Raw genomic sequence first — 13,677 nt, 5'->3', positions numbered from 1 at the left:
TGAGAGGTCAGGTAAGATAAAGACTGAAAACTGTCCACAAGAGCTGTTTCAGACGGTGCTAGGGCCAAAGGCCAGATTGCAACAGATCTGGAACAACTGTAGACTTTTTTCCAAGAAGTTTCAAAACGAAGGGAAGGAGACAGGGTATAGATGGAGAGAAGAATCTGGAGCAGTGTTGCTTCTATTCTGACTTGATGGGAGAGACTTCTCTATGCTAAGGGGCAAAGAGCGAAAAGACTGGAACACTTGATGGAGCAAGGTTCCTAAGGCAGGAAAGAAAAGGATCCTGCACATAAACAGAGATATTACCTCTAGATGCTTCTTTCACGTCCTCTGAAGGGGTAGTAAAGGGGGTAAAAGTAAGTACAAATGTATTTAGGGTAGCGTGGGAAGGGTAAAGCTGGATGAGCTCATATGGTCAGAAAGATTCTCTTCTCTCTATGAAGCAGAATACAGGAGTATCTGCTGAAAATGAGAGAGGCAAAAGGGTTGGAGGGAATATTGAACTGCTGCAGAGAAAACAGACTACAGACACAGACGTACATCCCCAAGCAGAAGACAGAGCTGAGATTTGAGGCCACAAACTTGCAAGTGGCAACCTACCAGTGGGTTTGTGCCATTTTCTTCAAAATGATCGAGTCTCACAGAGGAGCAGGGAGAGGATGGTTGGCTTAATTTCAAGGTTGGGGTTTGCCAATTAGATGCAGGAGTAAAGTGAGTAACTGCAATGATAAACCGTAAGGCCACACAATTAGAAGAAAAGCATTCATGGGGGGATAGGAGGGGCATCAGAATCACACAGGGAACCTTCTTTGAACTACATTCCCTATGGGAAACCTTGATGAGATAAAAGAGCAGGTGCAGCAAGAGTGAAAAGAGAAAAGTGGAAAATTAAGGCAGTTATGGTCACGGAGTAGAACAAAATTCAGGTTTCCAGAGGTACCCTGTCCTGGGTTCAAAGTGCGTTCATGAGAGTAGGTGTGAAATGTGCTGTTTCCTGTATCTGAATTTCAATCCCTAGGCAATTCTGTCCCCTGACTCCCTCAGCCAGTTCCCACCACAGGACATGTTGGTTCGAAGCGCTAGAGCAGGGGTTCTCAACCCTAGCTGCATATCAGATGCACATGGAGACTTCAACAAACAAACAAATAAACAAACTGAAATCTGGGCCCCACTGTTGGAGTCTAATTGGCTTGGTGGTTATTTTTTAAGGCTCCTCAGGTAATTCTAAAGTGGATTTAGCGTCGAGAACCACTGCTTTAGAAAGAACAGGACTTTAGCTTTATGTTAGAGAATTAAAGGAAAACAGACTGGCATGAGAAGAAATGAAATAACTAAAGCAGGAAAATGGTGAAAGAGGATCTAAACCCTACGTCAGATATTTAAAGATGTCCTGAATAGAAAAGTTAGGAAACTATTAAAACACAGCATCATACTCAACACACACCCAAAAATGTAATGTTTCCAAGAGTTCTGTTATAGGTTCTAGAAAACTCAGGAGTTAAATGCTTCGCTGTAGCCAATGACTAAGAAAAAAGACAAACCTGCACTGTACTAAGCAGAAAGAACTGAAAACCAACACTGAACAACAGCTCTCTAGGTCAACTACAGTTCACAACTCCCTGGAGGAAAAGGCAGCCTACAGTGAAAGCACGATAATAATCTCACGTACATGGACTCTACCTCTTCTGCACAAAAGGTAAAGGAATCAGCTGTCTTCTTTCACATATACAAAGGTTTTAAGTTTTTTAGTCTGCCTGATTGTCTTTCTACAGCAGTCACTTTCTCCTTAACAAGTTTTACCAATAATCTTAAAACCACCTACTGCAAATCTAAATGCTACACTCCTATAATCTCTATGCTTAATTTAACCCTAAACCAAATAGTGCCATACTACTCTATCCAATTATTTTATAACTGTCCCCAATCTTAACCTTTATTTGCCACTTCCTAGTCTATTTGCTAAGTTTTACAGCAAAGTAAAAGTTAAAAGTAATGCAGAGATGAACGGTTAGTCATAAAGACCAAAAAAGACAAACATGACCTGTTGCCTGTTGCCTTCCCTGTAAGGTTTGTTTACTGGTATTAACAAACTCACCCAGAACCAAGATACTATGTATACATAACAATGAGTGATGAACTGTACACTTCTAGGCCACCCATATTTAATGCCTTTAATGAGAATTACTTCATTAATTAATAGAAAGGCTTGTACCTTTCTATCTCCGTCTTAAATATTTTAAGTTCAAACCAATTACCCAAATCATGCGGACATCGTGAGTTGCAGACGTTCTGAAAATTAGACTTAACTGGAAGTGGACATTTTTTCCAAAACTCAAGGAGTACTTCATCTCCCAGCATTAGGGTAGTTTAACATGTTCTCCTAATATTTAGCTAAAACAGAAGAAAACTTTCTAATTCCTCTAGTTTGGGTCATAAGAAAGCAGTCTTTTCCAAAAACAAAACAAAACAAAAAACTGTTTCGACTTTCTGGAGTCTTCAAACACCGAAACAAGCAGATTTACATATTTGTGGTTTACAAAAACCACCAAAATTCTCTACACCAGGGTTCATCCTATGGTTTCCATTAAGGAAGAGATTTTTAACAATGTTATTTTATACTCGTTGCTCTCTAAAACTGTAAGACAGTACTACAGCCTAACGAAAAAAGCACAGAACCGAGAAGGGCCCGACCACTTCTCCCAGACGCAATTAACTTCCTGTGGGGCATTAAGCAAGACACTCAAATCTCTCTGACCCTCAGTTTCTCTATTTGTGAAATAAGATGAGAATCATTTTTATCCAAGATTGCTACTGGCTACAAGTTCTACAAAATGGAGATGATTCTACCCTTTATTTTTTCTAAGAATGTAACTATGCTTTGTAAGAATAATCCAAAATAAAAATTACATACCTTAATAAAAATGTACACTTTAATATAAAATATTAACATAAAACATATAAAACATAAATAAATATATAAAATATACTGTAATCAAAAAATATACCTTACTCAACACTACAGCCAGACTTATTTTTTCTTAGCAGGTCTTTTTCTTTAATTGCTAGCAGTTAAAAACTATTTTGACCCAGAATGGCATTCTGCAAATCTAAATGCTACACTCCTATAATCTCTATGCTTAATTTCAACCCTAAACCAAATAGGGCCATACTACGAACTGTTTCTTCACCTGTCCCTTAATAAAGTTGAAAGTAATTCTTTTGACTTGAATTTACAGAGTTATGTACAGTGCTGATGAAAGCCATCTGTTGGGAACTTTGACTTTCCTGTCAAAAGGAGAAAACCAGAAGAAACAGCCTAGATTTTCCTGGGAACCAGCTGCAGCTGAATGAGTCCTAATCCTACTCCAGCTGGGAAAAGCAGAAGGGTGAAGTGGCTACTGGCTTAATTCATCTGCTGCAGATTCTTTATGAACTGACTCCACCCCTGAGTAGCCAACTGGTAAACAACTTTACCAGATTGAGGCTCTTAATTAATCCCTATAGGTAACATTTACTTGGTTCTTTAAAACATTTCAAATCAGAGCATGAAAAGTATTCAGTATTATAATTTTAAAAAACATTTCCCAGTTCACTAGAAACAACATTTTTAACTCTAGTTTAACCAGCAAACTTGGCACCCAGATTCAGTCCTCTCACATATCTAAGAAACATGTCAGTGTAAATATACTTCATCCACTATTCTAAATAGAAAGGGAAGAAATATCTGTGAAGGAGATTCTTACAACCTCAAGAAACCTGGAATGATACAATATTTCTTTCCCCAGATTCATCGCACAGTTCCTGTTATCTATTTGCTTTCATAGTATTAACAGTTAAGTACAATGTAAAAAAGTGCTGGCCCACGTGTCCGAATGAACTGAAAAAAAAACAGGCAGCAGAATAAGAAAATAATGTATTTTGCATATATTTATTTTCCATTTGGCATTTTATAAGAAGCCATAATAAAAACTTGTATTATTAAACAGCTATTATATAAATATATCATGCCTATAAAACTTAACCATGTAAAGTTCTTTTGAGACTTCAATAAGAAAGTACTCAGAACAGTGCCCAACACACTGTTAGGCCTTAACAAATGTTAGCTATTAATAGGTTTCTACAAGCAACTGCTTACATTCCCTTGGCCTCCTGATACAGGATAAAGAAAGAGGTTAGAAGCAATCTGTAGTACTATCTGATGTCTTCGTTAATTTCTTCCATTTATTTCATCAATTTACAAGAAGTTAGCCCAAGAAAGAGTAAAGTGTTAGCAACTGTAACTCTAAGAAAAATGTTTAGGTTGTGTGCACTGGCTGGGTACAGAAGTTTGATCAGCAATGGCTAAATCAAAGGTTGCTTTAGTAGCTCAAGTTTTCTTTCAGGGTGTGTCATGGACTGAAAACTACCAAAGCACACATAGCTCAAAGGCTAACTAGAAGACCAAAAAAGTATCTGTACAGGGACTTCGCTGGTGGCGCAGTGGTTAAGAATCCGCCTGCCAATACAGGGGACATGGGTTCGAGCCCTGGTCCAGGAAGATCCCACATGCCGCGGAGCAACTAAGCCCATGCACCACAACTACTGAAGCCTGCGTGCCTAGAGCCTGTGCCCTGCAACAAGAGAAGCCACCGTAATGAGAAGCCCGCACACCACAACGAAGAGTAGCCCCCGCTCGCCGCAACTAGAGCCTGCACACAGCAATGAAAACCCAACACAGCCAAAAATAAAATTTTTTAAAATATCTGTACAATTGATTGTATTTAAATAAATATTGCATTACAAACATATCTCTGCCTGAGTTATTTTTAAATTTCTGTTTTTTTTTAAATAGAACAAGTCTGCTGAGACGAAGTCAGTTTATATTAACCACGTTTATATTTAATCCACCTCAATGACTTGTTAGTAACAAATTTTTATTTCTAGCCAGTTTCTCCTCAGGACCCAGGATATTTAAGAGTCACCAAAAAATGGTACAAACAATGATGTAAGAAATGTACAATTACTGTAATTATAATTAATGTAATTAATTATAATGTAAGAAAATATAACTACTGAGATCAATCAGTTGCAAACTCGGTGACATTACAAAATCTACAATATTCATGTCGCTGTATCCTTGCCATTACTTGAAAAATAAAGTCAACTACATGAGGTTAGGACAATTTTCACTAAAATAATCCTTCTTCACTTAAAGACTGATACAGTTGGCATTATCCTCCATTCCCTCCCCCATGATGTAAGAATTAAAACTTGCAACTTAAAAAGTTTCCCAATAATTTTACTATGAAATACACTTCCTTGCATGCTCTCATAAGGATTTTTAAATTGAGAACTTCTTCCACTTTTTACTACTAATGTATCTCTTCTCAACTTTTCTGTAGCACCTTTACTTTGCAGTTTTTTGGTGTGCCTGTGTTTTTTTTTTTTTTTTAAATAGACAATCATTCTGCCAAGCAGTCAACACACCCCTGAATTTAATAGCATGGACAATTACTAAAAAGTATGATAGCAACAAAATATCTGAAAACAACATTACCAAGCTTACATTTATAAACAATTTTATCATATCACTGTTCTAACACATAACATGTGAAACAATTTTACAATAAAGGCCATTTCCAAATAGCTAAATCAAAACTATCATTCTTAACTCTCGTAACCTGAAAACATATTTCCATTCTAATCAGCAACTCTACATCAAATACCAAAGTTCCTGTCAATGCCCCTTTTATTCTATGAATTTAAAATGCCAAGTTCCAGTAACACAAAATAATCTGGACTGCACTAAGAGTTTACTGAATTGTGATATAACTTATATTAGAAGGCTAGTATTTATCATTTGATCTTTCTGCTCCAAGTCACCTAAATAATAACATTAATAACCTAATGGGTAATAAGCTAAACAATAACATTAGTTGACAATATCTTCTCTTCCTTTCCCAAGTGGAATGCTTCAGCAAAATATAATTCTGTTCCACAATACTCCACAGGCTAACAACACTTTCCTGATGTGGCTGATTACCATAAGCGTATAGTTTTCTGTACTAGTAATATGGAACATAAGCTTTAGATATTCAAGTAAATTATTCTTTGTGTAAAATGAACCCAGAAATTTGAAATGAAGGTGAAAATTACTCCTGAAAGGGAAATGGAGACTCAGTGTCCAAAGTAATTCTTTTAATGGACCATTAGAATCTCAAATAATAATTAGCCTCACCCAAGAAACATCTCATTCTTTCTCAGAGATTCACAATACCTAATTGTTACCAAAAAAAAAAAAAATAGTGAATGCAAAAAACTAAGTTATATTTCATAAGCTAAACAAACGTTGCAAAAAAGTTATTTCACATTTCTATGCCTTAATCCCCAACAGGACCTAAACCCTAAATGCACTGTTCATGGTAGATGCCTAAATGCTTACTGAATAAATAATGAATAAATGAAGTAAATGAACAAATTATCTTACAGTAATATCTGTATTTCAAAAAAAAGAGAAATTTGCAAGGAGGACGTTGTTATTTAAGCTAGTTACACACTATCACCCTCACCCATATCCCATAATTCAAGGGAAAGCAACATTTTGTCCCAAATGAAAGCACTCTATTACAGCCATGCAACCAATCCCAAACTACAAATCAGAAGACTTCAGTGACATCTGAAAGGAAAATGAAACACAAAAAATATCTTTAAGAAAAAAAAAAGTCATGCAGACCAAACTGTTTTTTTAATTTATGGACCTCAGGTATACAAAACTAGATTATTCATAATCTCTGGTTTCTGATACGTTCTTAGTGCTGGTTCAAAGTAAATTTTAGAATTCATTCTATGACAGAAAGAGAAAAAAGGGACGCAGCCAGTGAAATGGGAACGGTCGGGGGGCGGGACATGTCCTTTTACAATCAGAGAATGTGCCTTGAAGTTAACACCAAGAATATTTACAATTGTGTACTTGAATGCGGTGACAGGCATTATACCCAACAACTCCCAAGAGGCAGTAGGTATCGCTGTCACAAAGACTCTGGAGCCAGAATGCCCAAGTCCAAAACCTAGCTCTGTCACCTAATACCTTTGTGACTCGGACAAGTTACTGAACCTCTTTTATGCCTCAGTTTCTCCATCTGTAAAACAACAGTACCTATCTCATTGAGTTATTTGAGGATTAAACGAGTTAATATATGCCTGGCTGTAAAGTAACGTCTGGCATATAGTATAAATACATCATTAAGTTAAATAAACTCACCATAAACTACAACAACCTAAAGTTAGTACAGCAAATCTCCCTTATAACATGGATAAAACTTTTAAATCACAGTATCTCCAGATTCTCCCTCAAGTGAAAACACACTTAAGTTCAAGTGTCTTCACAAAAACTCTTAAAAATATTTCTGTACAGCTATCTCACCAAAAACAGCAAAACAAAAACCACTCAGTGGCTGAAAAGTTAATGTACAGTTCCTTCCAAAGGTTAATAATCACAATAAAAGTTAGAACCGTATAGAAAAAAGAAGAACGTACTCAGGCTGCTCCATAGTCCCTGAACTTCATCTCTCACCCACAGCTGAGCAGACCAGTAGGTACACATGCACTCCAGAGCAGGTAAGGCCACCACAGCTCCAAGCAGAATGCCTGGCCCACAGTAAGTGCTCAGTAACTATTTGCTGAATTAATTAATGCCCTAAAAGTGAAACTACTTCTAGCCTAACACTTTCCTTTCTCCACCCCTGTCGAATATAATCTGGATAATTTTTTTAAAGAATATCTAGGTTTTCATAACAGCAAATCAATCAATTCCAAATGGGGAATGATTGGACAGTTTTGTTTTTTTTAAAAAAAGAGGAAAGTAGTTAAATACAACAAAAGGAACAAACGTAATCTGTTCATAGGAGGAATAATTCCTTGCCCTAGAGTTTACTGTATTATTATTTTTAATGTGAGCTTTTCATATCTTTGGGGAAAGTCATGCACAAAACTTAACCACTGAAAATAAGACTCCATTCAAAAATATATAATGGATCTCATCAACTCTAATTTTGTAGATACTATCATAAGTTTGTTTCCCAATCAGACCAGTACAAATATACAAAAGTCTACTCAACGAAACACAATTTTTCCAAGTTTAGTTACTTTGGTTAACAATACTGTATATTAAAGTTATATAAACCAAAGAGATGTTCCTAACCAAAGCAAACCAGCAGATCTCTACTGGATTAAACATTTTTTTAATGCAAAGGTCTCAGGCTCAGCTGCAAAATAAGGATTGCTGGATTAGATGGTTCTTAAAAGTCCCTTTCAAAAGTAAAATCCTAGCGGGACCTCCCCAGACACGGGTTCAAGCCCTGGTCTGCGAAGATGCCACATGCCGCGGAGCATGAACCATGTTATGAATGGGATTGCCTATTAATCCATGACTCCATCAGAATCATTTTAAGGGTACTAACAGTAAGATAATGCTTCTATTTCAAAGTTCACAGGGAAAACTGAACCTTAAAATAGATCTCTAAAACCTGCATCCAAAAAAAAAACCTGTTCATTTTCAGTTGCTATTTAAACAAAAATCTACTGGTGGGTTACTAACTGCAATGAATTTAGATCAAATCTCAAATATTTTAAAATACATTCAATGTTAACTTTAGAATCTTAACACCCTAGAAGTAGCCTCCACGATCTTAAGCAATGACGATGATGTTACTGGTGTACAGTAAGGTGTGCAACAACTTAAAGTACAGCCACTCCCCACAGAACCACAATTCAGAACACCTGAAATAAATTCACAGCTAAGACACCAGGTCAACGTACAAAGGAGCTGCTAACAAAACTCTCCTCATCCTCAAATATCTATTTAAGGGCCAAGATTGACTGTTAAGAAGACATACTTTCAATGGTACAAAATAATGGCATAAAACACACAGCACAGTAAAGTATACCATTTGAGTATCAAGACTCCGGACTCCCCAGAACTTTAGGAGCATAGGCTACTGTATTCCTGATGCATGCAGTTACACCTGTCGTAAATAATAATGTTTAGGACTTCATCATATGCAAAAAATAAAGCATGACCAAAAGTTAGAATACAAAGAGCAAAAATAAGAATTGCTAAATCTGCTTAGCCACTACTATGGTCAGGATAATCGGTCTCATTCCTGTCTAGTAATCGGCATCAAAACGGAAAAAAGAAAGAAGACAGGTTCTTAAAGTCTCCAGCATTTGGCTGCTCATCAACTTCAGCAATAAAGTATTATAAGAACTTTTATGTAACAGGTTTAAAGTTGTGTGCTACTTTTTAATTCTAATCTAGGTATGTTCTTTTAGGCAGAGCAATACTCTACACTTTGAATCTTAGTCATCAAATATGTCAAAGTATCAGAACAATTAGCATCTACTGAGTTCTCACACCTAGAATTCACCAATAAAAAACAGGAGGTGATTATTCCACAAAAGGCCCCAAACACCAACGGTAACTTCTATTCAACTTCCTAGAAATGTGGCTTTGTAGCATGCTGTATCATCAGCTCTGTGAACACTGATGCATAGGCCATTCTTACCTTATCCTTTTCATGTGGAAGGAGTGACACTGGAGGTAAAGAAGAAAGAGACTCACAACTCTCTTTCCCATCCACATTGGTTGCTTTAGTGTTGAGCCGATAAAGAGGTCCATCTTTAAGGAGTCTGCCGTGGCCAACGGCGCGTTTAATAGCCAATCGTAACTGCTGGTGAAAGCCAGAGGCAGCACCGCCTCCAAACAATGCAGACACATCCTTCTGACCTTTCAAAAAACGTTCAATGCTTTTCAAAGTTGAGCCACCGGACTCTGCCAAGCCCTCGACTGCCCGCTTGATCAGTTTATTCCAGTCTACATTTTGTTTATTATCCACTTTTCCATGGTTTCGAGGTTTAGGAAGTGCTATTCGCCCAGGATTATCAGGATCTTTATAGGAATTGAGTCCTTTATTTGAGACTTTCAAAATTGTTCCATCTTTGACACTCAACTCCAATTGTTCTAAAACAGTTTTACGATCCAAGCCATGGGATGAAGACACTGCATTGCATATCCTTTCTTCTGAAGGACGCTGTTTTTGCTTCTTCACTTTTTTGATGGCCTCCAAAATCCACTCCGTATACAGCGGGTTGGCGAGTTTTACCATGGTGAAGGATTCTGTATATCCATAGAGTCGTTATCCCTTATCCTGATGCTGAGTAAGTTTTACACCATGGAAAACAACATTCCCGGAGGCTGGGAACCAGTTAACCATAGCATACAAGTTTTCTGGCCTGAGTCCTTCCTCCTTTCACAAAACAGAGTGCCTCCCCACTTTTACTTTAGAAACCAAAACAACCTGTTATCTGAAATATCTTCAAACTTCTCAACAAACTTCTCAATAGCACCACACATGGGTCTGTTCATAAAGTTGTAAGAACTCAAGAACATCTCATTCCCAGCAGAAAAATGTGCATCTTATGCCTGGAAAACAATTAAAACAAGGTCAGTTTCCTATCAAGGCCCGTTTTATAAATACACTGGAACTGAAACATCCTAGTCTTTAAAGCACTCAAACAGTGTTCACTGAGCACCTGTAGGAGTCTGATCATGTTTCCATCAACATTCCAAAACGATCATGTATGTAAACCACTGGAAAAACGAAGAAAAGGAAGAAAAGATTAAAAATTAGGATACAATGAGGAAACAAGACGAGATGCACTGTGAATGACCTTAGGCTACAACTAACCAGAGGGGTGCTGGCTATTCTGCCCTCCACAATCTCTGCTCACCAGTCTATGAATTGAAACTCTTCCTTGACATCTTTCTCCAAGAAACTATTCAGCACTTCAACAAGTATCTAGATTAGCAGAAAGAATCCTGCAATGAAAGTAAGAGTGAAACTTTCATCTTTCAAAATTCCAGACATTCAGACTGGATGAAAACAGTCAATAAGATGGACAGAAAACCATTGAGAAAATTTTAACTATTGCATATAGTAAAAGAAACAAATACAATTTCCACAAACCAAGTTCACGTTTTAAGTATGATATTACTTTCAACATTCCAAGTGGAAACAAAATTAACATTTTGGAAATAGTCAAGTGCGAAAAGTGTTCAAAGAATTTTTTTTAATTCCAATTTCCTTCAAATTTTAGGAATCACATGCTGATAAGCTTCTCCTAGTAACATTCAATATACTGGAGAGAGTCCAACAACTGTCAAAATGTTCATAACCAATCTACAGACATAGCAACTAGAAATGAGAATGGCCCAGAATCACTGGCTTCAAATGTACACACTACATATCAAATGTACAGCACAGGAGAAAAATGTATTGCCTGTCTGTAGTCTAAAGAGAAGACGACCTCGTAAAGATTCAAGATTGCTGTCCTGAAATGAACATGAATGAATAAGACACCAACGTATACTTATACACACACACATATATGTATGTACACACACACACACATACGTTGCCTCTCCAGGATCAAAGTCAGTATTCTTTCAGACAAAAGAATCTGGCAGATACAAATCTTTTTGAAAATCACCAAAATAATGAATTCCGAATCTAATAACTTCTTTGCTTCCAAAAATACATTTACCTTTACCTAAATGTTTTTTAGAACTCCAAGGAGTACTCTGAGGAGCACTTACAACATAAACATCCTAGAAAAATGGCTCCCACAGTAATCGTTCTTCCGAGTGCCTCTAAAATCAAAAGGAAAACTAACAGATATGAAGAAACTGATAGTATTACTCTGATAAGAAAGAAAAGGCTGAAGGAAACACGCAAACCTGAGCCAAGACTTCTTTTCTAAATTAGCTGACTGAAAAGCAGTCCCCCGAGGGAAGAACTCAGCTTCACCGTGGTGAAAGTCTCGAGAGGACAGAAATCACGGTATTACTCGGAGTGGGTGCATTACGGAGGCATTAACGCTACAATGAAATGAGAGGCTTCAGCCCGAGTTGCAGACGCTGGGCCCGTCCTGGCTGCTTAACCTCGCAGGTGAGAGAACGAAGGACAGTCACCCGCGGTCTCTCGGGCCGGGATGCGCACGGGTCTTCAGGTCTTCAGTAAGCGAAGCGCCTGCAGACCTGAGCTTTAACGCCAGGAAAGTACCCCGGCGGCCGGAGAGAAAGTGCAGCTCGCCTCCGGCAGTCCTTCCCCGACCTCCATCCCCCCCACCTCCCCGCGAACGCCTCTTCGCGCTCTATTTTTAAAGGGAGAGAAACTTCAGAAACTTGTAACGGCACCAGCCCGCGGCTTGCCGACGGGGAGTCGGCGGCTCCCACCGGACGGGAACGGAACCCGAGGACGAAGTTAACAATGAAATCACGTGAAAGAGTTGAGAGCCGCACATCTGCGCTCCCAGCTTCGCCGAAGCCGCGGCCGCCCGGAGGCCGGTCCCGGGCGGTGGGGCGCGGGCGGGCCTGGCGGCTCCGCGCTGACAGGCGCCCGCCGCCCCCGGCGCCGGGGCTGACAGCCCGGCGCACACGCCGCCGCACGTGCGCCCTCCGCACCACAACACGGCCGCCTGTCACCCCGCGCCGCGCGGCCGCAGGGGCCGAGCGCGAGCGCCGGGAGCGCGGGCGCAGGGGCCGGGCGGGCCGGGCGGCGGGCGCAGGAGCCAGGCCGGTGGGCGCGCCCCGAGGGAGAGCCGGCCGCCTGCACGGCCCGCCCGCGGCTTCGCGGCCTGGGCCACCGCCGCCGCCCCCTCCCGGCTGCCCGCTCCCCGGCCGAGCCCGGCCCGGGCCGCCGGCGGCGGCGCGCGGGCCGCGGGGCGGGGGAGCCGGGAGCCGGGCGCCGGCCGGGCGCGAGGGGGCGGCCGCGGCGCCCCAGCCCGAGGCCTGGCGCAGAGCAGCGGGAGGCGGCGCAGGCCGCGGCGGGGCCTGCAGCGGCCACCGGCCCTGCGAAGCGGCGAGGCGGGTCCCGGAGCGGCTCAGCCTCGGGCTTGACGGACGGGGGCGGCCGGGGGCGGCCCCTCGACTACTTACCGGGGGAGAAGAACGCCGGGTAAGCGGGGCCCCGGGCCGGACCGCGGAGATGCCCCAAACTGACACGGCCGCCATCTTGGAGACAGTGAGCTGCGGCCGGGGGGAGGGGAGGCGAGGCGGTGGAACAGCCGCGGGGGGAGGGGAAGCGTCGCGAGGGAACGGCTGCCTGGGGGAGGGCGCGGGAACAGCCCGAGAGCTAGGCGAGCGGGAGGGGGAGGAAGGGGCAGCGCGGGAGGGGGACGGCCGAGGAGCGGGAAGAGCTGGGCCGAGAGCCGGGAAAGGCCGGAGGGCGGGGCGGGGCAGGAGGGAAGAGCCGGCCGGGCGGATCACGTGGGGCCGGTACAAAAGGCCAAAGCCAAAGCGGGAGGAGGACTGGAGGAGGCCGGCGGTCGGGGGCGCCTGCTCGCCCCTCTAGCGCGGTTGGGCCGGGCCGATGGCCGGGGCAGGAGGTGCTGTGTCCCCATTGCACAGCTGGGGAAGCAGAGGGTCGCGCCGGGGTGGGGAGGCATCGGTGCGGCGCGGAAATCCGGTAGGATCTGAACTCTGATGGCGCCTGTGTTTACCGTCACCGAGCCTCCCTCCGCACCGCGGTGCCCGCGCCCCGCTCCCACGGCGACTCCCCGGAACCGGGTCGGGAGCTGGGGCGGAGGGCGGGGAGAAGGCCGCCTCGCTTCATCATTCCCTGTCTGCGCGCATCTTCT

At 41.9% G+C, this 13,677-nt stretch overlaps 1 protein-coding gene across 1 annotated transcript in view; it reads right to left on the bottom strand.

Moving 5' to 3' along the window:
- Nucleotides 1–13,053, bottom strand: part of KAT6A (lysine acetyltransferase 6A) — a 107,372-nt gene extending 94,319 nt beyond the window's left edge. The window contains exons 1-2 of the mRNA XM_060001514.1: nucleotides 12,977–13,053; nucleotides 9,546–10,462 (exon numbers count right to left, since the gene is read on the bottom strand). Of these exons, the coding sequence (XP_059857497.1) occupies nucleotides 9,546–10,145 (600 nt within the window). The 5' untranslated portion in view covers nucleotides 10,146–10,462; nucleotides 12,977–13,053. The remainder of the gene's footprint in view (nucleotides 1–9,545; nucleotides 10,463–12,976) is intronic.
- Nucleotides 13,054–13,677: the final 624 nt, after the last annotated feature.

The sequence above is a fragment of the Delphinus delphis genome, chromosome 21 (genome assembly GCF_949987515.2).
Source record: "Delphinus delphis chromosome 21, mDelDel1.2, whole genome shotgun sequence".
In the NCBI taxonomy this organism is placed as follows: domain Eukaryota; kingdom Metazoa; phylum Chordata; class Mammalia; order Artiodactyla; family Delphinidae; genus Delphinus; species Delphinus delphis.
The sequence above is the reverse complement of the archived record's forward strand: the minus strand, read 5'-3'. Positions and strand labels throughout refer to the sequence as shown.